We start from the raw sequence: 26420 nt of genomic DNA on the forward strand, positions 1-26420 counted from the left end.
CTGAAACTGGGAGAAGTGGGTTAGCAGTTCTAACACTACACACTAATCCTAACTAAACGCTAATTCTAAACACTAGCTTGGAATTCACCAGTGAGGGACTGAACCACAGCTCAGTGAGTGTGCTTGCCTAGCACCCACAAAGCCCTGGTTTCCATCCCTGGCAACCCCGCCCCAGAGACCCTTTCCACAAATCATAAAGAAAATTATGAAACGTAGTGTACAAATGACAACAGAGAAACCTTTTATTAAACCCATATATGCTAGGAATAGATCTATAAGTTCTATTTATGAGTTCATTGAGTTCTCATGGCAAACCAATGCGTACACATGACTGAATATGTAAAAGAAGAACAACTACTGATAAGAAAATAATCTGGAAGAATAACATGTTCCTAACTGTAATTATTCTTCTGACAAGACATCAGGACTAGGGTTAATGAAAAGGAACAAAATAGCGTACAAGGAGAAAATAAATTCAGCATTAAATGTTCTCATTTTTAGGAGAAACAAAACATCAGACATCCAAATTTAAGTTTGGAGGCATAGTAATGGAGACAGCTTTTACAAATGCAAAAATTCAGAAGCAACCATAACATGAATAATAGTCATTAACAGATATTAAGTAAATCTTTAAAATTAGAATCTGTATTTGCTGAAAGAGCAATTACAACAATGATTTTCTAACATGACAAAAGCAGATGCAGAAAGAACACAAACACACAAACTACACATCTTCCGCAGAACTCGTTCTACCGATTTGATAGTCGTCATCTAAAATCAACACAATCACAGTTCATCGTCATGTCTGAGCTTTGGATTTTCTAGTTTTCTCCCCGCCCCCCCCCCCATAATAAAAATAAAAACAAGCTCATGAGACACAGCAGTAAGACCGACCAGCACCGCCTTAGATCCACCCTGGAGCTCTACAAAGGCCTTAACTCATGAAGCTTACACAGTTAAAACGCTGCTATTAGTGCAAGCTTCAGAAGAAACACAGTTTAGAAAACAAAAGACAGGCCTAGAGCTATGAGCAGACATAAACACAGTATGTCAGATCCCCAAGCAAGAGGTTTACAAAACCCAGTAAGCAACTAGCAGTGGTGTGGGAGAAGACAATACCCAGAGGCGTGGAACTCATAGCCTACAGCCAAATAATTCAGATGAAAATGTAAATATCTAGTCAAACAATGTCAGAGAGTAACTCAAGGATGAAGTTTTATTACTCGTTAGTATGAGTTTCCTGATGGCGAATGAGGTCTGCATCATTACTAAACGTCTTCCCACATTCGTTACAGCTACGGGGCTTGTCCTCACGATGAGTTCTCAGGTGCCGGGTAAGGTTTGAGCACTTATTAAAGGCCTTCCCACATTTATTACATTCATAAGGTTTTTCATCTGAGTGGACTCTCTGATGCTGAAAAAGCTGTGAGTTCTGGGTGAAGGCCTTTCCACATTCCAGGCATTCAAAAGGTTTCTCACCAGCATGGATTCTTTGATGTTGCCTAAGCTGTGAGCTCTGAGTGAAAGCCTTCCCACACTCCTTGCACTCATAGGGTTTCTCCCCAGTGTGGATTCTCTGGTGGTTTGTGAGGGCTGAGCCACTACTAAAGGCTTTCCCACATTCCTTGCACTCATAGGGTTTCTCTCCAGTGTGGATTCTCTGATGCTGAACAAGCTTTGAGCTCTGCGTAAAGGCTTTGCCACATTCCTTACATTCATAAGGTTTCTCACCTGTGTGAACTCGCACGTGTTGGAAAAGTTGTGAGCTCTTTGTAAAAGCTTTCCCACATACTTTGCAGGCATAAGGCTTCTCACCAGTGTGAATTCGCTGGTGGTCAATGAGATTTGAGCAGTAGCTAAAGGCTTTCCCGCACTCCTTACATTCGTAAGGTTTTTTACCAGTGTGGATTCTCTGATGCTGAGAAAGGTATGAGCTACAACTAAAGGCCTTCCCACAGTCTTTGCATTCAAAGGGCTTTTCACCAGTGTGAATTTTCAGATGTCGAGTGACATGTGACCCACAACTGAAGGACTTCCCACACTCCTTACATTCATAAGACTTTTCACCAATATGAATTCTTCGATGTTGGATAAACTGTGAGTTCTGGGTAAAGACCTTTTTACACTTCTTACATTCATAGGGTTTCTCATCATTATTAATAATCTGATGTAGGGTAAAAAAGGTCTGCTGAACGAATGTGGGCATGTATTCCCGAGTGAGTAATTCTTGGCTTCCATGTCCACTTGGAAATTGGCCTCCACATTCCAGAGCATCTGTAAAACCGGAGCCCGGGAGGCCGTGCTTTGAAAGTCTCATTAGCTCCCTCTGGCAGGACTCTATCTCATACACTTCCTTCTTTAGAGATAATAACTTGCTCTCACACATTGACTCCAGAGCTGAAAGAAAAGAAAAGTAGCAAATATATTTTTTTTCCTCTATTATTTGGAAAAACTTTAAACTTTCATACTGGGATAAAAAAAAGGAAGTGACTATACTGTCTAGTAAGTAAATGACACAGGCTTACGGAGATCTATGACGGAAATGGACAAAGAGCACAGGGAATTAACAAGATGCACCGTGAAAGCAGAGGAGACCATGGAGGAAATAAGTTACCAACAAGCACTGTCTTGTTTTGGAGACAGGGTTTCTCTGTGTAGCCCTGGCTGTCCTGGAACTTGATCTATAGACCAGGCTGACCTCGAACTCACAGGGATCAGCCTGCCTCTGCCCCTTCAGTGCTAGGTTAAAGGCGTGCACCACAAATGCTTCCTACAGTGATTCTTAAATATGGATGTAAGTCAGAATAGTTTGGAGAAAAAAAAGCACTGGGTACAACACACACACACACACACACACACACACACACAAAACACCAAAAAAAAAAAAAAAACCCAATCAAATAATACATTTGGTCTTCTGCTCATTTTGTTTGTTTAGAGATAGGGTCTCACTATCTAGCCCTGATTGGTCTTGAACTCAAGAGATCCTTTGCTTCCCAAGTGCAAGGATTAAAGGGAAGGAATGTCTCCCGAGACAAGGTCTTACTATGTAACTCTGCCTGGTTTTGAACTCTGTATTATCTTGCCCCAGTCTCTCTAGTTGCTAGGATTATAAACATGTACTGCCACATTGATCTTTGTCCTGGTTTTCTGCCATGGAACTTCAAAAAACCTTGAGATTCTCTGAATGACAGCAGCATGTCTGTGCTGCTACTGAGGCAATTCATGATAGAAGTCCTCCTTAACGAGCCTCAGGACTGGTTCTGGAAAGATGGCCCAGCAGTTAAGAATGTGTGCTGCTACTGCAAAGGACTGCGGTCCAGTTCTCAGTGCCCATATAGCCGCTTACAAATACCTGTGACTAGTTCTAGAGGATTTTATGACGTCTTCTGACCGTGGGCACCAGTCCACAACTGGTGGTGCACACAGACTAAACACACTCAGGCCCATGAATATAAAATACCACAATTGGTGGTGCACACACACTAAACACACTCAGGCCCATGAATATAAAATAGCACATCTGGTGCACACATACCCCATACCCCCAGCCCCGTACATATAAAATAACAAATCTTAAAAGAAAGAAAAAAGCTCCAGTACTGAGCCTGGTCACCAGAAGGTAACTCAGGTAGTTGGGAGGTTGGGATTTTAGGCATCCGACCTCTAGATGGACAAGAGAAGGTAAAGACCGAGAGGCCAGTTATGAAATCGTTCCTATGGGAAAACAAAACCAATGATGACCGGAGTCTGATCCCCAGACCAACACCATGCACAGAGAAAACGAACTCTCACAGTTGTCCTTTGACACCACCCCCAACTCGCCCCATGCAATCAATCAATCAATAAATACATGAAACAAATAATAATAATAATGATCTTTTTAAAAAAAGAACTTGCTTTTCTCACTTAGACCTAAGTTTTTGGCAGAAGCTTACAAAATAACAACCAATAGGCAGGAGAAATGGCTCAGCTGTTAAGAGGTCATTTCCCAGCAACCACATGGTGGCTCACAGCCATCTATAATGGGAGTTGATGTTCTCTTCTGGCATGCAGGTGTACATGCAGACAGAGCACTCGTCTACATAACATAAGGAAATACTCTTTAAAACAAAATAACATGGGGAAGGTGCAGTTTCCTGGGTTACCAGCGAGTTGTCCCCGTGGGCAGCGCTCTGCGCTATGCTTCTCACTTACCCGAGCACAGGCCTCTTGTAAGCTCTTTACCAATCATCCAGGGCTCTTTGCCTTGCTCCAATAAAGAGATCACCTGAGGCTTGGGAATGTGAAGTCCTGCTTGCAAGAAAAGACATGGGACATAGTTACGCTGTGGGAAACGGATGCGATCCCTGGGTCACCAAGCAAGAGATGTCAAGACAGGAACAGCCAGAGACGAGGAAGAAGCTTTAGCCACAGCCCACCGGAGCCGCCTGTCTCTCAGGCTTCTGCTTCAGCCCGGCTGAAACCATGTATTTGCAAACAAGGAGCAGGAATTCAGGTGGCAAACTTGAAAGGCAGCTGAGAAGTTCCTTGAGGAAGAAGCAGACACTCCTGAGATGGCTGCATTGTTGGTACAGGTGTCCTTACCCACTGCGAGCAGGTTGCTGTAGTTCTCCAGCATCACATCTTTGTACAAGTCTCTCTGCGCGGGGCCCAGACACTCCCACTCCTCCTGAGAGAAGTCCAGAGACACGTCACTGAACACCACCGGTTTCTGAAACAATAAACACACCCAGGTTAGAACACAGAGAGCACTTCCAAAATGTTGGTGCTCGTGTTGTCTGGCTGAGCAAATGAGCCACTACATGATGTCACCAGACCTAGGACCTCTGGGTTGTCTGTTCATCCAGAAACAGGACACAAAGCCAGGCATGGTGCTGAAGCCAGCACCAGGGAGGACGAGGCAAGAGGATGGATTTGGAGTGGAGCTGTCTTGTCTGCCCAGGTTGCACAGTGAGTTCAAGGCCAGCCTTAGCTATATAGTGTGATCAAGTCTCAAAGAACAGGACTGGGGAGTTAGCTCATTCATAAAGCATGTGCATAATGCCCTGGTTTCAAACACCAAAACAATCATTCATTTCTTACTAATTCAAATTATTTTTCTGGTGGCCAAATGTTTTGATTTTTGACTGTACAATCTCAACAGCTTATACACACAGTTCAAACTTCTTAGAATCATCCACTGCCTGGCTTGGATTTTTAAAAGAAGAGCGGGATTCAAACCCTTGTACAGAACTTGGCATGGTGGCTTATACCAGCAACCCAGTACTAGGAGGCTGAAGCAGGAGGCTCTAGAGCAGTGGTTCTAGATAACCAAGTGGTTCTGGATAATCAATTATCCCGCATATCAGATATTTACATTGTGATTCATTACAGTAGCAAAGTTACATGCATGAAGGGCCAACAAAATAATCTTATGGGTGGGGTCACCCCAACATGAAGAACTGCATTAAAGGGCCACAGCATTAGGAAGGTTTCGAGCCACTGATTTAAAGCACGGAGTCAGCCTGGGTTACAGCGAGAGACCCTGCCTCAGAGCTAAACACAACCAACTACACAAAAAACCCTCAAAATGGGGGCTGAGTGCTTGCTCAGTGGTTAAGAGTGCTTTCTGCTGCTGCACAGGACCCGGGTCTAGATCCCAGCCTCCCCACGGTAGCTCGCAACCTTTAATATCTTTAGTTCCAGTGACTCTAACACCCTCTCCTGGCCTCCATGGCATGTGTGTGGTACTGCGCATACATACATACATACATACATACACACATGCAGAAGTATAGTGACTCACACATGTAATTGCAGCTCAGAAGAATTAGAAGTATAAAGTCATGCTCAGCTACTTGCAGAGTTTGAGACCAGCCTGTCTCAAAAATCAAAAGAAAGCCAACAACAACCAAACCACACCACTGCCACGCATAATTTTCACTCCAAATATATGAAATGGTTAATGCTGTAAGACCCCACCCTTGAAAATGTCATGAAAAGGAAATTGATGAAACAGAGGTTATCCTTGTGTAGCACAGATTTAAATTGGCTCTGTTTTCCAAGTTCTTTGAAATAACCACGTTATAGAAAGGAACAAAAACTCTAAGTTGTCTAATTCCTAAATTAACATGTGACCATTAAACGGAAGGAAGTCAGGGAGGACACAGGCCATGCGTCTATGTCTGAATCTTCCACCATTTTCATGAATGGACCATTGGAAGAACCGGGTCACTTGATAAGTCTGTGTTAAGACATGGAGACAGCTACATAGTTTAAAGCTGTTGTGAAGTTTTGCTGGGACAGTGTCTCAGCTACTAACTCATCCTGACCTCCGCCATTCTGTTTCTCCAAGTGGTTCTAGCTGCTGCTTCTATCTGTCCTGGGGGCCTTCTGCTTCCATCTTTGTCTGCTGGCAATGTAGCCAGCCTGGAAGTCCCACCCCCTTAATTCCTGCCAACTGCTCTTTATTATGCAAAAAGTCACATTCCTTATTCTACTAGCAGGCTGGGGAAAGTCGCCTTACTTTTAAAGGGAGGTATGGAAGTGACATGTACATGTCCTACTAGCCAGTTGTCACCAGCTCCAAATAATAATTGAAAAACAAGAACACACTTTTTTATAGTCAGAAAATACAGCATTTGTGGGTCATCCCAACAGAAACCCCAGTGTACCTTATTTTTGGCGTGGTCCACCGCCATTCCTCTTTTCTCCACTGGGTACCTCTGGAGGAGCGGAGCTAGGGGGAAAAATGAGTCATGAAGTCCTAAGCCTTTTAATAAAAGGCCACCCTGGATCCATACCGGTCACCCAGGGAGAAGTCTAGGTTCTCATGATAATGTCTATAGAGTCAGAGAAGGAATGAAGCCTATGTTGTCCAATACTGGAATCTGTTCTCATCTCACTAGGGGTCTCTTAGGACAGAAAATTGGAGTCACTTAGGCAGTCAGAGGCACACCAAATCTACATACCCACAGCTGCTGTCAGTCACCCACCATGGAACCACATCTATCCTCACAAGCACACCCTACCCAAATGACAGCACAACAATGTATGGTTGGATAGTCACAGTCACACATCCATCCTGAGGATGAAATCACAACCACATTTATAGAACCCTTAAATACAACACCACATAAAACCACAGTGCTACAAACGGGCACAACAGGAGACTCACAGCAGAGTCACGTAACAGTTATAATCACCTCCAGTTGCCCTCATGAAATTTTACACAATCAATACACCATACACATTCAACAGAACAGAAGAGCCCCTAAGACACACATACTGTCAGCTTGACAATTACATGCCATCTTCCAATTGTAGTGAGAATTCTGGAATTTTGGTGTCATTAAAAACCACATAAATAATAAAAAAAAAATTGAAAAAAAAACCCCACAGAAATCTTCTGAGAGTATGTCTCCGCTTTAATTCCAGGTGCGTGTGGGGTGCGTGTGGGGATATGGGGCTACCTCAAAGCAGCTCATTTACCTGTGCTCTAGCATAGGTATGGTTTTGCCAGTGGCAGATAGTTTCTGCAATTGTGTGACATTTGAAATTTTGAGGACTTTTCAGAGGATACATAAATGCTAGGGTCCAGACAAGCAGGATTGGTGGTGGTTGGTTGTTCAGGGAGTATGGTAAGGTTTGTTAGCAGTCATGCTCAAAGAAGAAACAAATTAGAGTCAAGGATCTCTATCTCTCTCTCTCTCTCTCTCTCTCTCTCTCTCTCTCTCTCTCTCTCTCTCTCCCCCTCTTCCCCATCTATTTATCTATTTTTCTTTCTCTCCTATCTAGCGGGAGGGTGTTGTTGTGTGTGTGTGTGTGGGGGGAGGGGGTTATAAAGGGTCGGTGAATAAAGGAACCCACAAAGTAGCAAAGATCAGCTCCATCCAACCACGCTCATGGTATCACATAAAGTTACATAATCACACTCAAACATCCTCAGAGTCACAGGTACCCAATACACATAGTATACAAACATACACACAGTCCCCCTCTGATTAACAGTCTTGGAAGCATAATTACTGGCTATCTGATATCCCACATACACAGGAGTTATACCGTTACACACAATAGGTCCAAACACATTGGGACACAATCACACACAATGCCACAAAGTTATTAATCACACATAATAAAGAAAACGTGCATACGTACACACACAGCTCTGCGCATGTTCACAGGTCATTGACACACCCACCAAAGAATCCTAAAAAATCACAGCCACGCACTCACTGCGTCCTAGGGTCACTTAAGGTCACACTTACACAGAGCCAAAGCCTCACTGCTGCTCACCCTGCTAGACCAGCTCCCACTGACCTGACATCTCAGATACTGACTGGTATTTCCCTTCAGACCCCAGGGCCGCAGCTTTGGACCCTTAACAAGGGCCTAGGCCGCTCGCCGTGCACTTTCTTGTCCCCGGACGACGAGGGTCCCGCAGGCAAAAGAAGGGGCTGCCTAGCACTCGCGGACGCTTCTGGGAAATGTAGTCCGCGATTGGAACTGGCGGGGAAGATGGCATCCATTCTCGGATTTCCCGCCAGAGCACCGCCTGAGGCAGGCCGAGGAGCTCCTTCCGCATTTTCAATTTTGTGCGTGAAATTCCTAGACATAGATACAAACTCGGACAGGAACTCTACAATACATAGAGCCCCTTCCATGATAGGGGGCCAATCTCAGAGAAGCACTGTATGTTTTTGGAGAAGGTTTGCACCGGAAGTTGTGTAGAGTCGCGTGTATTTCTGGGAAATGTAGTCTAGAAAAGGAACTGCGTGGCACTGGTCTCCTGGAACAAAGTTGTTGAAATGATTTCTGAGATACCACACCCTGAGTTTGGACATTTCTGGGCCTTATAACTCACTGTAGGAATTTTCAGGATGACGACAGATTCTCCGTTTTGCCCTTTTCTGTTGGCGAGACTCAGCATAGGATTTATATGATCCATTTAGGTGGCATATAAAAAAAAAGAATGAATATTAGTTATTAAAATCTAGCAGATTTAGGAAGAATTGTAAAGGAGTGGTTGTTCCCGAATAGGTATAGGGTTCTGTTATAACGTAGTGAAAAAAATTCTCTTCGAATTTTTATTTACTTTGAGTCTGGGTCTCACTCTAGGCGGACTTGCAAGTCACTATGCAGACTTGGTTTGCACTGAACTCACGTAGATCAGTCTGTCCCTGTCTCACAAATGCTTGGACCAAAGGCAAGCTTCATCACACACTGGGTACACTTTTTTTACTTTGGTGTTTATGGGACTCATTTCTATATAAATATTTCCTTTCTTAGCTGCACAATACAATATTCTATTTTATGAGTTATGTGTATGAGTTTGTATATCCAGTCACATGTTTGTGGTTGGTACAGTAATCTCTAGATTAGTTGATTTTAATAAAGGAAATAGAAGCGTTTGTTTACAATTCTTTTCTCTCTCTCTCTCTCTCTCTCTCTCTCTCTCTCTCTCTCTCTCTCTCTCTCTGTTTTTTGACACAGGATTTCTCTGTGTAGCCTTGGCTGTCCTGGAACTCACTCTGTAGACCAAGCTGGCCTCGAACTCAGAAATCTGCCTGCCTCTGCCTCCCAAGTGCTGGGATTAAAGGCATGCGCAACCACGCCTGGCACTATTTCAGCTTGTAATGTCAGTCTTCTGAGCTTAATTAGATATTTAGAGGGTGAGCCATGGTATTAAATTAAGGCTTCAATTACACACTAAGGACATTGCTATCCATTAATTATATTTTAATTTTACGTGCTTTTAGTCACATGTTGGTGCCATCACGCCTGGCATTAAACTATTCTTTTTCTTACAGCTGCCTACTATTTACTTGAGGTGGTTAGAACCCATGCATTCTTCTCTGTCCTTCCGAAGGACACCCTGACCACTCCCTTCCCGGCGGTATCTTCCACGGGATTTATCCCAGATTCTACTCTATTTCCCAATGTGGTTTGTCTTGTTAAAGATTTTGACACTCTTCCAGTTGCCTCTGAATTGGTCTGATGCTCTTGGGGTTGCTGGTTTTTTTCTCAGGAGCAGAGTTCCATCCTAAATTGTCTACCTTTTTCATGAATGATTTTTTTTTTTAATAAAGTGGATTGTACCACTTTGATTTGTCCCCTCATTTCCACATGGTTTTTTATAAAGTGGATTGTACCACTTTGATTTGTCCCCTCATTTCCTCATGGTTTCTCCCACAAGCCCTCTCAATTTTTTTTTTTTTTTTTTTTTTTTTTTTTTTTTCTCCTCTGAATCTCCTGTACCGCATGGTTTCTTCCGGCAGAGAGCAGGTTATTCAGAGTGGCAACTAGATTTCTCAGGTTACAGAGCTCATGACCCCGTGTCGAGAAGAACCTCCTCTTATCAGATGATGCACAGACGTGGGCCACAGTGCCTGGATCTATGTTCTTTATCTCATTCCGTGTAATCTGGCTGGATAGCTATTCCTCTGCTGTACGGAATGCATAAATTTGAAAGATGGTGGCCCACGCGGCATCTCTGGGCACGACTATGTTCGTCGATCCTCCTAAGGAATTGTGTACAAAGGATCTTGAAGCTATATAAGCACGCTGTGGGTTATTGGATTCCTCTGGCATCGCAGGTAATGCTGAGCATGCGCAGTACTAATAGCCCAGGGCTTTTTTTTTTTTTTAAGACCGGAAGTGACCTTGGTGCTTGAAGGTGGTCCCCTTCCCCTCCCCCTCCCCCGTGCTGCTTCCATTGAGTCTTAAGCGTAAGAAGTCTTCAGAGATGATTCCGGTTGGTTTCAACTAGAATTCTGTGGAGTCAGTAGTGTGTGCATATGTTGGGAGTTAGTGACCGGGTGCTGTCTGCTGTGTTGATGGTTGTCAGTGGCAAGGATTTCTCCGATCAATAATGGAACTCTGAGTTTTGGAGGAGGGAGGTTGGCCGGGTGATGTGTGATTGTGATGACAAGTGAGTGATGTTAGGGAATGTGATGAGTGGCTGAGGGTCTCGTGGGGTTTTTGATAAGTTTGCTTTCTAACCCGAAAGTTTAGCTTATTAATTTTTAGCCTTGGTTAATGTAATTCTTTACATTCTTATGTATTTATGTGTAGACTTTTTATTGTCGTTTAAATATAAATGGTTTTCTTTTTTAATTCGTTTTCTGTGATCCAGGAGTCATTTGGAAATGCATTTTCTGTCTCAGATAATATCTCTGGGTAGTGGTCTAGCTGAAAAATGTTTTATGGTCGATACCATAATCACTTTTCATAAATGCCACATTGCATAAAAATAATCGTTCCTCAATTGTGTTGTGTGTGTATGTTTATGTATATACATATATCGCAATATGTTGTGATATATATTAATATATTTAATCCCAGCACTTGGGAGGTAGAGGCAGGCAGATTTCTGAGTTCGAGGCCAACCTGGTCTACAGAGTGAGTTCCAGGCAGCCAGGGCTACATAGAGAAACCCTGCCTCGAAAAGGAAAAAAAAAAAAAAAATATATATATATATATATATATCATATGACTATCATATGACCTTACAGTTTTGCCTTTGTTTTGTTTTGTTTTTTGGAGCCCTGGCTGTCCTGGAACTCACTCTGTAGACCAGGTTGGTCTCGAACTCACAGAGATCCACCCGCCTATACCTCCAGAGTTCTGGGATTAAAGACCTGCATCACCACACCAGCAGATACTACAGATTTGGTTTTTAAATTTATTTATTTTATGTTTATGAGTACACTGTAGCTGTCATCAGACACACCAGAAGAGGGTATCAGATCCCATTACAGATGGTTGTGAGCCACCATGTGGTGGCTGGGAATTGAACTCAGGACCTCTGGAAGAACAGTCAGTGCTCTTAACTGCTGAGCCATCTCTCCAGCCCCATTTTTTTTTTTTTTTTTTGTCTGCTTAGTTGTGGAGGGATATTGCTCACAATGGAAATGTAATTTGTCCATCTCTCTTTGGTCCATTTCTGGTTTATATGTTTGAAGTTATAATATGTGTATTTTTACAAAATATATTTATTTTTTGAAGAGTCTATATGTATACAATGTATTTTGGTCTCACCAACCCTTACTACATCCCTCCAGTTATTTTTAATAATAGGTATGACTAAGTAGTTCAAGGAATATTGTAGCAACTAGAGTGTCCACCATAAGTTTGTAAAAGAATTTAATTTCACAAATATCTTTCCATTTTGCAAGTTTTCTTTCTTCTGTCCAGTTCTTACCCCTTGGCTTTTTAAAGGCAATTGCTATGTTTCTTATATGGTAGTAGGTGCTTTATACTCATGTCTCCCCAGACCCAGATTTTCTTAAATTTTCTATTCTCCCAGCACTGTTTCTTGAGGCTAGTCCCTGGTACAGCAATTTCAGCATAATAATGGAGGCTAATTAGCATAAATTCTTAGATCTCTAGACTTGCTGGAGCAGAAGTCGTGGGAGTGAGGCTGAGAATTTTTAACTATATTTTGACAATACCTCTAGATAATTTGAGTGTATACCTGCTCAAGTTTGAGAACGACTGCTCTGTGAGGTAACTGGCATGTGTTTCAGTGGTGAATGTCTAATGACTAAGGATTTGACCTTTCTGGGTATCTTGGTATCTCCGAGCGGCTCCTTACAAGATCTTCTTCCACAGCACTTCTTCCTCACAGCTCTGACTGAACTCATAGAGGACCGCTAAGCTTCTGGTTGCTGAGAGGACAGGGTCTAGACCCAGCGTGATCATGCCAACTGACTGGACTTCAACCCTGGAAGCTACACCACTGGCCCCAGAGGATCTTGGGAGCTCATGTGAGGTCAGGGGGATGGGGTCTTGGGGGTGAGAGTTCCTCCAAGGAGTAGATGTCCCTAATTTGTCCCAGGAGTCTCAGAGGAGAAGCAGATAGGCCACCCGAGCAACTGAACCCCTAAACCTGCCCCTCAGGGAACCAATCTTGATCTATTTATCGAAAATCAAGAAACACCTGAGCAATGTCATCCACTCTAGAGGCAATGAGGGTGGACCATCATGAGAGACTGTTGTTTGGCATCCTATCGTGTTTATCTGTTGTCTGTGGATAAAATTTTTGGTAGAAATTACTTCCAGATAGGGTTTCTGAAGGAATGGTGCCATTTCTTTTCAGATCGCCACACTTAAAGCAGATAGTCTCTTGATTTGGTTCTTGACATTTCTGCTTCTCAGTAGGTCTCCAATTTTCATTTTTCCTCCACAATTTTTACTGCTTTTCTTTTTGGGAAACATTGTCAACTTTGTCTCCTCCCGCTCTGTTGCGCTGCTGTTAACACTATCAACATTTAATTTCAAGTTTTGGTTTTAAACATTTTACACAGTGAGATAGGTCCTAGGTATGCTTACCCCATAAGCTTGGAGACACAAATTCAATTCCTGCAACCACATAAAAGTGGAAAGAGAACAAACCTCATGAAGTTGTCTTCTGTCTCCATACACCATCATAGGACACACAGCTAAAGGCTGACAAGCAACACAGTGCCAAGGTTTCTCCATCATATATAGCCTGGACCTCTATCTCAGCAAAATGACCTTCACCAAACAGCTGATCTGTAGAAATCTCTCTACCCTTGGCTCTGTTTTGTTGAGCCATATCTTTCCAGTCTTGAGGGGTTCTTCTTCTTCTTTTTTTTTTTTTTTAAAGATTTTTAAAAAAGATTTATTTATTTATTATATGTAAGCATTCTTCAGACACTCAGAAGAGGGTGTCAGATCTCATTACAGATGACTGTGAGCCACCACGTGGTTACTGGGATTTGAACTCAGGACCTTGGGAAGAGCAGTCAGTGCTCTTAACCACTGAGCCATCTCACCAGCCCCAAGACTGAATATATTGTAATTCTGATATTCTGCTCTCTATTCTGATTGATTACTTTTAACAGGTTCACCTCCAAGCTTTGCCTCCAGTCCTCATTATTTTCTCTCTGCCGCTCAGTCTCCTCTGTGAGCTGCTGTATCCTTTACTCTCACGTCTTTTCCAACTCCTGTCTCCAACCTTCATTTTCCTCTCTCTGTTGCTTATCACCACCTAGAAATTCCTTTAATTCTAACGTTTCCTCTAGTCCACCAGTTGCCGAGTCTTAGATTTCTCTTTCTGCTGTTCATACTGCTCTATACATCCCTGTATCTTCTGTTCCAGGCCCTGCTTCTAGCTTTCTAATTTCTCTTTATGTTGTAATTCTGATATTGTTGTGTCTATCTTATTTTGACTTACTAACTTTAGTAAATTATCCTCTAGACTCTGTGTCCAAATTTTATCCCTATCTCTTTGCTGTTCAATTCAATCTATGAATTCCTGCATCTTTTGTTCTAGCATCTTTTCCAGCTCCTGTCTCTAACCTTCATTTTCCTCTCTCTGTTGCTTATCATGACCTGAATCTTTAGTTCCAACATTTCCTCTAATCCCCTTTCTAAGGCATGTAATTTTTAAATCTAGGGTCCCGTCTTTTGAGAAGATATAGTAAACCAAGATATTGTAATAACTGTAATTGATAAGTGTCAATTAAATCCACCCCATTCAACCATACAAAATATTATCCCAGAAAACTCAAAAGGTATTTAGTGTGTTTAAGTATCAATCTATTCTTTTTTTTAAAAGACTTATTTATTATTATTATTATATCTAAGTACACTGTAGCTGTCTTCAGATACACCAGAAGAGGGTGTCAGATATGGATGCCCCAGAAGAGGGCGTCATTACGGATGGTTGTGAGCCACCATGTGGTTGCTGGGATTTGAACTCAGGACCTTCAGAAGAGCAGTCAGTGCTCTTACCCGCTGAGCCATCTCACCAGCCTCCCCACCTCCCTCACCTTTCAGTCCACACATTGCTGCAGTCCTAGATCACAGCCACAGCCATTTACTGGGGATGGGATGGGGGTAGGGGTGGGGATGGGATGGGGGTAGACTTTTATTTCAGGTTAGTTGGGTTCTGAGTCATATGTTGGTGTGCCAATTTGTTGCAGTGATTTCCAATCCCAATAAGCCTGTATAAAAACCACACAACCCAGTTAATATATTTATAACTATATGCCTAGATTGGGCAGATCTATCACTATCCTCATTTATTTCCCAGCTATGAGACCCTTTGCTACTTGCAGTTTTTCCTGGCCATGTGGTTCTGTTCCTTGTTGGCTCTACCTCTTCTTCCTCCATCCCCTCTCTCTCCCTTCTCCTCTCCTTCCCTGTCCCCCACGTGCCCCCACTCTCTAAGACCTCCAGTCCCACCTTTCCCTTCTACTGCCCAATCACAGGCTCTCACCTTTATTTGACCAGTTAGAATGGGGGGAAAGTTCATGAGAGAAGCAGAATTAACATCAGAATATAAACAGTACCAGGGCAACCCACAACATGTCCCCCTTTTTGTCCAATTAAAAGGCTCTTTTCTCTCAGATATAAATTGAGCACAACCATCACAATTACGCAAATTATAAAGTACAATGTACACTTGTATATTATATTTGTATTAGTGGGTGTAGAGAGAATCTCTTGTGCACTGTGTAAAAGCATTCACATGTCAATAAAAAAGCCCATGGCCAATGAGCTGAGTCAGGAAATAGGAAGTGGGAGTTCCGGCAGAGAGAAAGAGAGAGAGAGGGGAATTATGGGAAATAGACAGGCACTGGAGATTAGCCCCAAATTCTAAGGAGCAGGCCTAGGCATGAACCTGAGAAGAAGGTAACCAGCTCTGTGGCATGCTTAGAATAGAAGAAACTGGGTTATTGAGGTATGAGCTAGGCAGGGAACAGCAAAGGTTTTGCCTAGGCATTTCATCATATATAAGAAGTCTCAGTCATTATTTCAGGGAACCTGGGCATGGCTATGTTAAAAAATACACAGTTGCAAGTGGGAATAAGAGGACGGTTAGCTCTTACAGTTGAACAGTGCTCAGACTTTACAGAGTGGTCTTGGGTTGGTCTTCTGCTGAGATGGCCACAGGGAGTCTTTCCTGGCTGTGAGGTCTTCTTGTGTGTGTTTAACACCCTGGAGAATCCCACGATCTAGATAATCCCATCAAACAGCTCCTAGCAACGCTGTAACCCACATGATAGCACCAGGCCCTGCTGTCAGCAGCTGCTTTTCTTCTTACTCGAAAAGAGAGGGGTGGGAAAAGATTGGCTCATCAATAGAAACCTAGAGCTGCGTATTGAGGAACAGGACTTTGAGATGAAAGCCACCATAATTATTTGGGGATGGAGGTGGGGATAGAGGTGGGGGTGGGGGTGGGCTGGGATTTCAATTTCCCAGGTTTCTTTTTTTTTTTTTTTTAAGATTTATTTATTTATTATATGTAAGTACACTGTAGCTGTCTTCAGACACTCCAGAAGAGGGCGTCAGATCTCGTTACGGATGGTTGTGAGCCACCATGTGGTTGCTGGGATTTGAACTCCGGACCTTCGGAAGAACAGTCGGGTGCTCTTACCCACTGAGCCATCTCGCCAGCCCAATTTCCCAGGTTTCAATCAGCCACACTGAAGGATGATTTTTACTTATAGTAATAATGTACAATAGTGACAATTTTTGGAATTTTGGCTTCTTTAAAAAACACAGAAATGTTGTAAGAATGTATTTTTGTTTTAATCCCAGGTGTGAGATACGGAGTTGCTTCAGACTCAGCAGCTGATCATGATTTGCCTCGTGCTCTAGCAGGAGTGTGATTTTGCCAGCAGCAGATAGTTTCTGTGAGTGTGTAACATGTGGCATTTTGGGGATTTTTTCAGAGGGTGAATAAATGCTAGGGCCCCAAAAGGCAGAGTGGGTGGTAGCTTGTTGGTTGGTTGCGGTTTCTTAAGGAGTCGTGCGAAGAAAAGAAAGGAGAAGGAGAAATTAGATATTCTGATTTCCAAATATCAAACTTGCCTCAAGAAACATGATGCCCCTATTCAGCAGGAAGGAATCTAATGATAATGCCACCCACTTCCCCTCTATCCTCCTTTCTCTCCTACCTAGTGTTAGGGTAGAAAAAAAGAGGTGGAAAAGGGTAGAAGAAAGAGGAAGCCACATAGTAGCAAAGGCCGGATACAAATTACAATATTTATTTATCAAGATCACCGGTGACCCATGTGCCTGCTGGCCCACTGTCCCCAAGACGGCTTTTGTTGTATCCTACCTATGACACCAAACTATTGTAAAACCTTTCTGTCTGCCCCTATAAGTTGCCTGCTATACCCTGTCCTTCAAGGGTTGAGCTGAAGTGGTGGCCAGGCTGCTGGAGCAAGCCATACCCAGCAAAATGGGGTAACACTGTAGGATTGAGGGTTTAGATTTCTGCCCTTGTTCTGTTTCCTATGTCTGTGATAAAATACCCTCACTAAAGCAACATAATAGAGAAAGGGTTTATTCGGCTCACAATCACAAGTTACAGTCATTAAGTGGGGACGTCACCGCGTGAGGAACTTGAAACCACCAGCTAGTCACGCCTGCAGTCAAGAGCAAAGAGAATAAATGCACGCCTGCTTACTTTGCTCTGCCTCCTCGCCCTCATCCACCACTTCTGAAGTCCAGGATCTGTTTGTACCATTTACCTAGGAAATGGTACAAACCACAGTGGCTGCTGTCAATTAGCATAATCAAGACAGCCTCCCACAGGCCAGCTTGATCTGGACAATCCTGCACAGTACTCTGTTCCCACAGTTGTAAATTGTGTTAGGTTGACAAACTTGCCGGGCGTGGTGGCGCACGCCTTTAATCCCAGCACTTGGGAGGCAGAGGCAGGCGGATTTCTGAGTTCGAGGCCAGCCTGGTCTACAAAGTGAGTTCCAGGACAGCCAAGGCTACTCAGAGAAACCCTGCCTCGAAAAACCAAAAAAAAAAAAAAAAAAAAAAAAAAAAAAGACAAACTTAACCATTACAGTGTCCAAGGTAACGATGGTCACTGGGATCTTCTTACCCTCCTGGTTTGGAGCAGATGGCTGCTAGGGGCTTGGAGGGCATTGGCAAGCCATTGCATTTTGTTCTCTTATGTGACCCACCCTGGGTTTCTAGGATGCCCTCTAGCCCCCTTCTTCAGTTCTTTCCATGAAAACACAGTAGTTACTTTGTTACTTTGTAGGATGAGTGTTACAGTTTCTACCTGGCCATCTTGCTGGTAGCTCACCCTGGGGCTTTCATGAATGAACGGAAGACAAAACAAAACCTACTCTCCTTATTTCTAAATATGCTTTTCCACCTCCCTGATTCTCCCCCGCCCCCTGTCCTCCTGAGTGTGTTTACTCTGAACAAGAATTTGTCCTTACAGGAATTAGTGTCCTTCATGGATGTGACTATAGATTTCAGCAGAGAGGAGTGGCAGCATCTAGATCCTGCTCAAAGGAGTCTCTACCAGGATGTGGTGCAGGAGACCTACAGTCACCTGCGCTCAGTGGGTAAGCACAGTCCCCTAGTATCAGACAGGAAGCCTCACTCAGCTTATTCTATTCTCAGTTGGATGCCTGCTCTGAGGCATCTTAAGAGTCTTTTAAAGTTTATTTCGTGTGTGTTTGTGCGCATATGCACGTGTGTCTTTCTCTAGTGTGTGTTTACCATGAAGGTGCAGTACCCGTGGAGGCCAGAAGAGGGCATCAGATCCCCTAGAACTGTATTTACAGGCAGTTGTGAGTGCCCAGTGTGGATGCTATGAACCAAACCTTCAAGTTGAGAGTGAATGCTCGTAACTGCTGTGTGTCTCTACAGCCCTGTCTGTGAGCAGGGTTCTTCTTCTTCTTTTTTTTTTTTTTTTTTTTGGTTTTTCGAGACAGGGTTTCTCTGTGTAGCCCTGGCTGTCCTGGAACTCACTTTGTAGACCAGGCTGGCCTCGAACTCAGAAATCCACCCGCCTCTGCCTCCCGAGTGCTGGGATTAAAGGCGTGTGCCACCACGCCCTGCTGAGCAGGTTCTTTATCTCCTTTGTGCATTATAAATATCCCCATATAAATATTTTCTCTTGCTCTTTGTGCATTATTAAAAAACTCATATAAATATGAGTTTTTAGAGATATGTGGTTACTTCAGAACCACCTCTCACTGAAGTGGGGCTACGACTGGGCTCTGAAGCATGAGTAGTTGGGCCCAGTCCTTTATCATTTTCCATGGACGGGATATCAAGTTTCCAAGACAGAGGTTTTCATGCTGGGGCAAGGAAAGGAAACATGGGCATTACAGAATGAGAGCCCATGCCAGCACTGTATAGGTGAGTGCATGTGACCCACTTAGGTGGGAGGCAAGAGATCTTCAGCAAAGCCGCTGTCTTCTTGCCTTTAGATTTGTGTTTTTTTTATTTTTTATTTTTTTTTACTTTTTTTCTTCACTTCACTTTCCCCATGACTTTATTCTTTATTTATACACACAGGTATTTACAAATCTTTCTTCATAATTACTTTGTGATATACAAATCCATACCCCCATACACCTCTTTCCTCCTTTCCCTGTGAGCTACTTCAGCTCTGCCCCAGCTAGCTCTCTTCCTGCTGTTTTCCTGGCCACTGCATGAGATTTGTCATTGCTTCCAGCTTACTGTACCTTTCCTTGAGCTTATGACCTGAGTATCCTTGTCACTTAACCTTTGGCAGTATCTGTCTGCTGTGTTTGACACTTTTTTTTAAAAGCTCTATTTATATGTGTGTGTGTGTATGGATGGATATATGTATATGAGTACACTGTAGCTGTCTTCAGACAGACCAGAAGAGGACATCGGATCCCATTACAGATGGTTGTGAGCCACTATGTGGTTGCTGGAAATTGAACTTAGGACCTCAGGACCTCTGGAAGAGCAGTCAGTGCTCTTATCTGCTGAGCCATCTCTCCAGCCCCATGTTTGACATTCTTAATCATCTTTTATAAAGCTTCATTTTAGTCCTGCCCAAGTGAGTCCACATTTGACAGGGTCTATCTTTCTGGTTAGCTGAGTTTTGTTGTTGTTATTTTATTACTGTACTTTACTGATGAGGCCTTCATTTAATTATAATTAAATTTATAATTATAAATGTATCTTTTATATATTATATACATGTAAATACATACATGTTAATTCTAATTCTGTCTTGGATTTATGATAAGGTGTTCTATTTCCCCCTTTCCCCCTCTTTGGTTCACATCCCCTTCTCTCCCCGCCATGGATCACTGATTTATATAATGGAGACGTCTAAAAACCATCTGTATTAGAAAGTTTAAAGTAAATTGGAGACATGTAACAGTTTACAGGCATGTCAGCTTTCTCTGTATCTCTTCTTTTTGCTTTACTTTGCTCACACCTGCCTTATGTAACGTATCTACCTGGCTGTTCCCTCTAAGTGATGTATTGTATGCCTGGATGTTTCTTGTCCCTTACAACTTTCTTCCTCAAATTGCCCCCCTCCCCTCTTCTCTGTGTTTGTCCATGTGTGCCCTGACAGACACCTTGCTGCACTGTTTCTCCTTTAGCAAGGAACTTGGCTTTAGAGCTGGGAATTCTGAAAAAGCCTCTTTGCATATCAAGCGAGAAGGTAGTTTTGCTCTTGCTTTGTTTTGTTTTGGTTTTTACAAATGATGTTTTCTCATATTTCATTCTAGAAGAACTACAGCAGATTGGTGACCAGAAAAAGACCTACCAGCAAATAGGACATAAATCAGCGAGTGATATGGTTTTCATCACAAAGACGCTGGGTGCAGGGAGTTGCTATGACTACCCAGGCATTAGGAAGGTGATTCATGTGAACTCATACATCGTTCTCCCTCCCAAGAGGCCACGTCACTGGGACCCGCCTGAGGATGAGCCCAAGCATAGTTCAGATTTACAGACTCATGATGGAAGTAATGGGCTGAAGAGAACTAAAAAGATTACTGACTATGGTAGAACTTCATCCTGTATCAACACTGAACATATTCTAACAGGAGAGAAATTACCGGACCATAATCAATGTGGAAAAGTCCTCGGTTATAAACAAATACCTTGTCAATATCAGAAAGTTCATACTGGGGAGAAATCATATGAATGTGCTGACTTTGGAAAGATTTTTACCCAGAAGTCACAGCTCAGAGTACATGTGAAGTCTCCTACAGGAGAAAAACTCTACGTGTGCGTCGAATGTGGAAAGGCATGCTCTCAGAAGTCAGAGTTCCTCACACATCAAAAAACCCACACCAGGGAGAAGCCCTATAAATGCGGTGACTGTGGAAAGTCCTTTTTCCAAGTATCTTCTCTGTTCAGGCACCGGAGGATTCACACTGGAGAAAAGCTCTACGACTGTAGCCATTGTGGGAAAGGCTTCTCTTACAACTCAGACCTCAGGATACATCAGAAGATCCATACAGGAGAGAAACGCCATGGCTGCGTCGACTGTGGCAAAGCCTTCACACAGAAGTCCACACTGAAGATGCACCAGAGGATCCACACGGGCGAGAGGGCCTATGTCTGCATTGAGTGTGGCCAGGCTTTTATCCAGAAGACACACCTGGTCGCACACCGAAGAATTCACACTGGAGAAAAGCCATATGCATGTGACAGCTGTGGCAAAGCCTTCCTTTCCAAGTCCCAACTCCTGGTCCACCAGCGAATTCACTCAAGAGTGAGGCCCTGTGTATCTCTCGACCGTGCGAAACCCTTCAGCAGCACTCCCAACCTCCTTACGCGTAAGAAAGTTCAAATGAGAGAGAAATCGTCCATCTGTGCTGAGTGTGGGAAGGCCTTTACCTACAGGTCGGAGCTAATCATTCATCAGAGAACGCACACCGGAGAGAAGCCTTATCAGTGCGGGGACTGTGGCAAAGCCTTCACCCAGAAGTCAGCCCTCACCGTACACCGAAGAATCCACACAGGGGAGAAGTCGTATGTGTGTGTGCAGTGCGGGCTAGCTTTCGTGCAGAGGGCACACTTGGATGCACATCAGGTGATTCACACTGGAGAAAAACCTTACCAATGTGGTCACTGTGGGAAATTCTTCACTTCCAAGTCGCAACTCCATGTGCACAAGCGGATTCACACAGGGGAAAAACCCTATGTGTGCAGTTACTGTGGGAAGGCCTTTGCCAACAGGTCAAATCTCATCACACATCAGAAAACTCACACAGGGGAGAAATCCTATGTATGTGCAAGGTGTGGAAAAGCATTCACTCAGAGGTCAGACCTGGTTACACACCAGAGGATACATACTGGAGAGAAGCCCTATGGGTGTAGCACCTGCGGGAAAGCCTTTACCCAGAAATCACATCTCAGTATACACCAGAAGATTCACACCGGAGAGAGACAGTACAAATGCCGAGACTGTGGGAAAGCCTTCAACCAGAAATCGATACTCATTGTGCACCAGAAAATCCACACGGGGGAGAAACCCCACGTGTGTGCCGAGTGTGGGCGAGCTTTCATCCGCAAGTCCAACTTCATCACCCATCAGCGCATCCATACTGGTGAGAAACCTTATGGATGCACCGACTGCGGCAAGTCCTTTACCTCCAAGTCGCAGCTCCTGGTGCACCGGCCAATCCACACCGGTGAGAAACCTTACGTGTGTGTCGAGTGTGGGAAAGCCTTTAGCGGCAGGTCAAATCTCAGCAAGCACCAGAAGACTCACACTGGGGAGAAGCCATACGCATGTTCAGAGTGTGGGAAGTCCTTCAGGCAGAAGTCAGAGCTGATTACACACCACAGAATCCACACTGGGGAGAAGCCGTACGATTGCAGTGACTGCGGGAAATCCTTCACTAAGAAATCCCAGCTCCAAGTGCATCAGCGAATTCACACAGGAGAGAAGCCGTACAGATGTGCCGAGTGCGGGAAGGCCTTCACCGATAGGTCCAATTTGAATAAACATCAAACAACACACACCGGAGAGAAACCTTATAAGTGTGTGGTCTGTGGGAAAGGCTTTGTGCAGAAGTCAGTGCTCAGCATTCATGAGAGTGTTCACACCTCGGCAGTATGAGAAAGGACCCATTGAGGACACGTCTTATGTAATTACTGTCTCTATAGGACAGAGTAATATGTATATTATTGTAATTAAAAATGCTACATGACAGTGTCACACAGTACTGCTCAGAAAAGGATCTCAGAGAAGGCACTGAATGGGATTATGGGGCAGGATATTTCTACTTGCTGAGAAGAAATTGCATCAATTTGACACAATAGAAGCTTTCTCATGGTAAAAAACACAGTGGAACATTGTCATCAAGTTCTTCACAAGAAAGATTGTGTCAACTCATGTTGATGCAAAAATCCTGTTGGTGGAATATGTCTACTGCCAACTAATTAAATGGTAATCTAATCTAATCTAATATGTACATGGCAGGGACCATCTTCTCTTCTGTCACTTGTTTGCTGCAAACATTAACAGACCTGTGGGTATGTTTGCATTCTTAGTCAGATCTAACATAACTGGCACATCCAGTCCTTCTGTTGAGAGACATACACTACAGGCCTGGGTGTGGCATTTCGTGCCAGTAATTCCAGCCTTTGGGGAAAGCTGAGGCAGGAGGGTTACCATGAGTTCAAGGCTAGTCTGAGCTACAGGGTAAGACACTGTCTCAAAAACAAGAGAAGGCCACAGTAAAGACACATCCTAACACGAACTTGAGAGTGTACGTGGCCTTCCTGTCATTTACACCAGGACGTGACACAGACTTTATAAGCTACCAGTGCTATCTTTGTAAAAAGACCAACATGTCTCCTACCTCAAGTATCATGTCTTTTGAATTTTCCTTACCCTCAGGAAGGCTTGAAGTAAAAATGTTGAGATCACCTGGGTCAAATTAAGACCCTTGTCCCACCGGGCATGGTGGCACACGCCTTTAATCCCAGCACTCGGGAGGCAGAGGCAGAGGCAGGTGGATTTCTGAGTTCGAGGCCAGCCTGGTCTACAAAGTGAGTTCCAGGACAGCCAGGGCTATACAGAGAAACCCTGTCTGGAAAAACAAAAACAAACAAACAAACAAAGACCCTTGTCCCAGTTTTCAATGCTCACGTGCCCTCCTCAGTGATCTTATAACTCAGCTCATTAGAACAGCCCTGGGGTTTGGGAGATAGCTCAATGCCTGCATGTACACAGGTTGAGCAGAGGCTGCCATGCTATCAGCATCCATCATTAGTTAGTGTTTCCTCAGCTAGGTGTGGTGCTTTGGTGAGAACCCCTCTTTAGAAATCACTTAGGGTGGGTGCAAGCGAGAAACACCAAGCAATGCCGCAATGGCTCTCAACCTCCCTAACTCTGCCACCCTCTAATACAGCTCCTCATGCCGTGGCGGTGACCCCAACCATATTTCGTTGCTACTTTATAACTGTAATTTTGCTACTGTTATTGATTGTAGCATAAATATTTTTGGAGATAGAGGGTCGTCAAAGGGTTGTATCACCTTCGTGTGATACAAGCCACAGCACCCTTCTCTCCCATATTCTTCAGACAAAGCAGTTGGCTTCTGGCTTCAGGGCCTTTTCATCTGTTGTGCCTCTCAAACAGCACAGCTTGTTTTATCTGGTAGCTTGCTCTAGCATGTCTTTCTTGCATGACCCCTCCACTTAGATCCTCCCTGTCTGCTTGGCTTAAACTCCTGGCCTCTCCTTTTTTTTTTTTTTTTTTTTTTCTTTTTACCCTCTGAGGCACCCATGCCTTGTATATCTTACTTGTCTTTTGTTCACTCTAGAATGGTTTCCCCATTTACCATGACGAGTCCATACTCATGCCTGACTGTGCGTTGTGGAGACTGACCCTGGCTTGTCATACCGAGTTCCTCCAGTGCTTTCTATTTGGCTGCAGAGGAGGATCCAACAGAGATGGCCAACTTCCCTACAACTTTCCAGACTTTGCCTTCAGGCTTTACCTGATACTAACCTGCTTAATGAAAGGAAAGCTGGGAAATGTGTGGATGCTTCTTCCTGGAGTTCACTGCCACGATTCCAGAACCTCAAAGTGACTGGGGAAAAATTTAAGAAGCCCCTTCATCCTTCCCTCTACACACGCAGTTCTCTTCAACTCCACCAAGAACCCAAAGGGTAGACCTTTATCCCACTTCCCAGGGTACCCGAATCAGTGGGGTGGAGGCATCAAGAAAAGATGGTCTTTGAAAGTCAGGTGGTCCACCCAAGATAGGCAGTGGAAGGATTCAAGCAAAGCAGTGCATGGAAGATATGGGTATGGGACCAAGATCTGACACCGGCAGTGATGTGTAATGACTCTGGGCTTTCCTAGCAACTGCCTCATCTCACCTCACCTGGAAATGGGATAACTGGAGGTCAAACTGACCTAACTAAAGTCACAAGACAGTAGCAGGATCCGAAGAACCCACTGGGGCTTTCTTCCTTTCTTTCCTTCCTTCCTTCCTTCCTTCCTTCCTTCCTTCCTTCCTTCCTTCCTTCACTGGGGCTTTCTCCCTTCCCTTCCCTTCCCTTCCCTTCCCTTCCCTTCCCTTCCCTTCCCTTCCCTTCCCTTCCCTTCCCTTCCCTTCCCTTCCCTTCCCTTCCCTTCCCTTCCCTTCCCTTCCCTTCCCTTCCCTTCCCTTCCCTTCCCTTCCCTTCCCTTCCCTTCCCTTCCCTTCCCTTCCCTTCCCTTCCCTTCCCTTCCCTTCCCTTCCCTTCCCTTCCCTTCCCTTCCCTTCCCTTCCCTTCCCTTCCCTTCCCTTCCCTTCCCTTCCCTTCCCTTCCCTTCCCTTCCCTTCCCTTCCCTTCCCTTCCCTTCCCTTCCCTTCCCTTCCCTTCCCTTCCCTTCCCTTCCCTTCCCTTCCCTTCCCTTCCCTTCCCTTCCCTTCCCTTCCCTTCCCTTCCCTTCCCTTCCCTTCCCTTCCCTTCCCTTCCCTTCCCTTCCCTTCCCTTCCCTTCCCTTCCCTTCCCTTCCCTTCCCTTCCCTTCCCTTCCCTTCCCTTCCCTTCCCTTCCCTTCCCTTCCCTTCCCTTCCCTTCCCTTCCCTTCCCTTCCCTTCCCTTCCCTTCCCTTCCCTTCCCTTCCCTTCCCTTCCCTTCCCTTCCCTTCCCTTCCCTTCCCTTCCCTTCCCTTCCCTTCCCTTCCCTTCCCTTCCCTTCCCTTCCCTTCCCTTCCCTTCCCTTCCCTTCCCTTCCCTTCCCTTCCCTTCCCTTCCCTTCCCTTCCCTTCCCTTCCCTTCCCTTCCCTTCCCTTCCCTTCCCTTCCCTTCCCTTCCCTTCCCTTCCCTTCCCTTCCCTTCCCTTCCCTTCCCTTCCCTTCCCTTCCCTTCCCTTCCCTTCCCTTCCCTTCCCTTCCCTTCCCTTCCCTTCCCTTCCCTTCCCTTCCCTTCCCTTCCCTTCCCTTCCCTTCCCTTCCCTTCCCTTCCCTTCCCTTCCCTTCCCTTCCCTTCCCTTCCCTTCCCTTCCCTTCCCTTCCCTTCCCTTCCCTTCCCTTCCCTTCCCTTCCCTTCCCTTCCCTTCCCTTCCCTTCCCTTCCCTTCCCTTCCCTTCCCTTCCCTTCCCTTCCCTTCCCTTCCCTTCCCTTCCCTTCCCTTCCCTTCCCTTCCCTTCCCTTCCCTTCCCTTCCCTTCCCTTCCCTTCCCTTCCCTTCCCTTC

The 26420-nt window shown here is 44.5% G+C and overlaps 2 protein-coding genes across 6 annotated transcripts; one reads left to right on the plus strand and one right to left on the minus strand.

The window, feature by feature from the left end:
• Positions 1-218: 218 nt before the first annotated feature.
• On the minus strand, positions 219-8425 carry Znf383 (zinc finger protein 383). 3 transcript variants are annotated; one of them, XM_085841925.1, is made up of 5 exons: positions 8305-8425; positions 6657-6721; positions 4588-4714; positions 4198-4293; positions 219-2397 (listed from the first exon to the last, which is right to left on the minus strand). In XM_085841925.1, the coding sequence occupies exons 1-5, from the start codon at positions 8309-8311 to the stop codon at positions 1220-1222; spliced, it is 1473 nt and encodes a 490-aa protein (XP_085698051.1). In that variant the 5' UTR covers positions 8312-8425; the 3' UTR covers positions 219-1219. The 3 variants fall into 3 exon arrangements, with proteins under 3 accessions (XP_085698051.1, XP_085698052.1, XP_085698050.1); XM_085841926.1 differs by having other exon boundaries at positions 8325-8409; XM_085841924.1 differs by lacking the exon at positions 8305-8425 and adding an exon at positions 8143-8281.
• Positions 8426-10663: 2238 nt separating this feature from the next.
• LOC115031529 (uncharacterized) lies at positions 10664-25259 on the plus strand. 3 transcript variants are annotated; one of them, XM_085841891.1, is made up of 5 exons: positions 10664-10738; positions 12598-12757; positions 18209-18335; positions 20496-23173; positions 24555-25259. In XM_085841891.1, exons 2-4 carry the CDS (start codon positions 12686-12688, stop codon positions 22841-22843), a joined length of 2547 nt encoding a protein of 848 aa, XP_085698017.1. In that variant the 5' UTR covers positions 10664-10738; positions 12598-12685; the 3' UTR covers positions 22844-23173; positions 24555-25259. The 3 variants fall into 3 exon arrangements, with proteins under 3 accessions (XP_085698017.1, XP_085698015.1, XP_085698016.1); XM_085841889.1 differs by lacking the exon at positions 10664-10738 and adding an exon at positions 16558-16652 and having other exon boundaries at positions 12736-12757; positions 24555-25258; XM_085841890.1 differs by lacking the exons at positions 10664-10738; positions 24555-25259 and adding an exon at positions 16558-16652 and having other exon boundaries at positions 12736-12757; positions 20496-23187.
• The last annotated feature ends 1161 nt before the right edge of the window (positions 25260-26420 follow it).

Source organism: Mus caroli, unplaced genomic scaffold, assembly GCF_978045245.1.
Source record: "Mus caroli unplaced genomic scaffold, Mus_caroli_1 scaffold_8, whole genome shotgun sequence".
Lineage (NCBI taxonomy): Eukaryota > Metazoa > Chordata > Mammalia > Rodentia > Muridae > Mus > Mus caroli.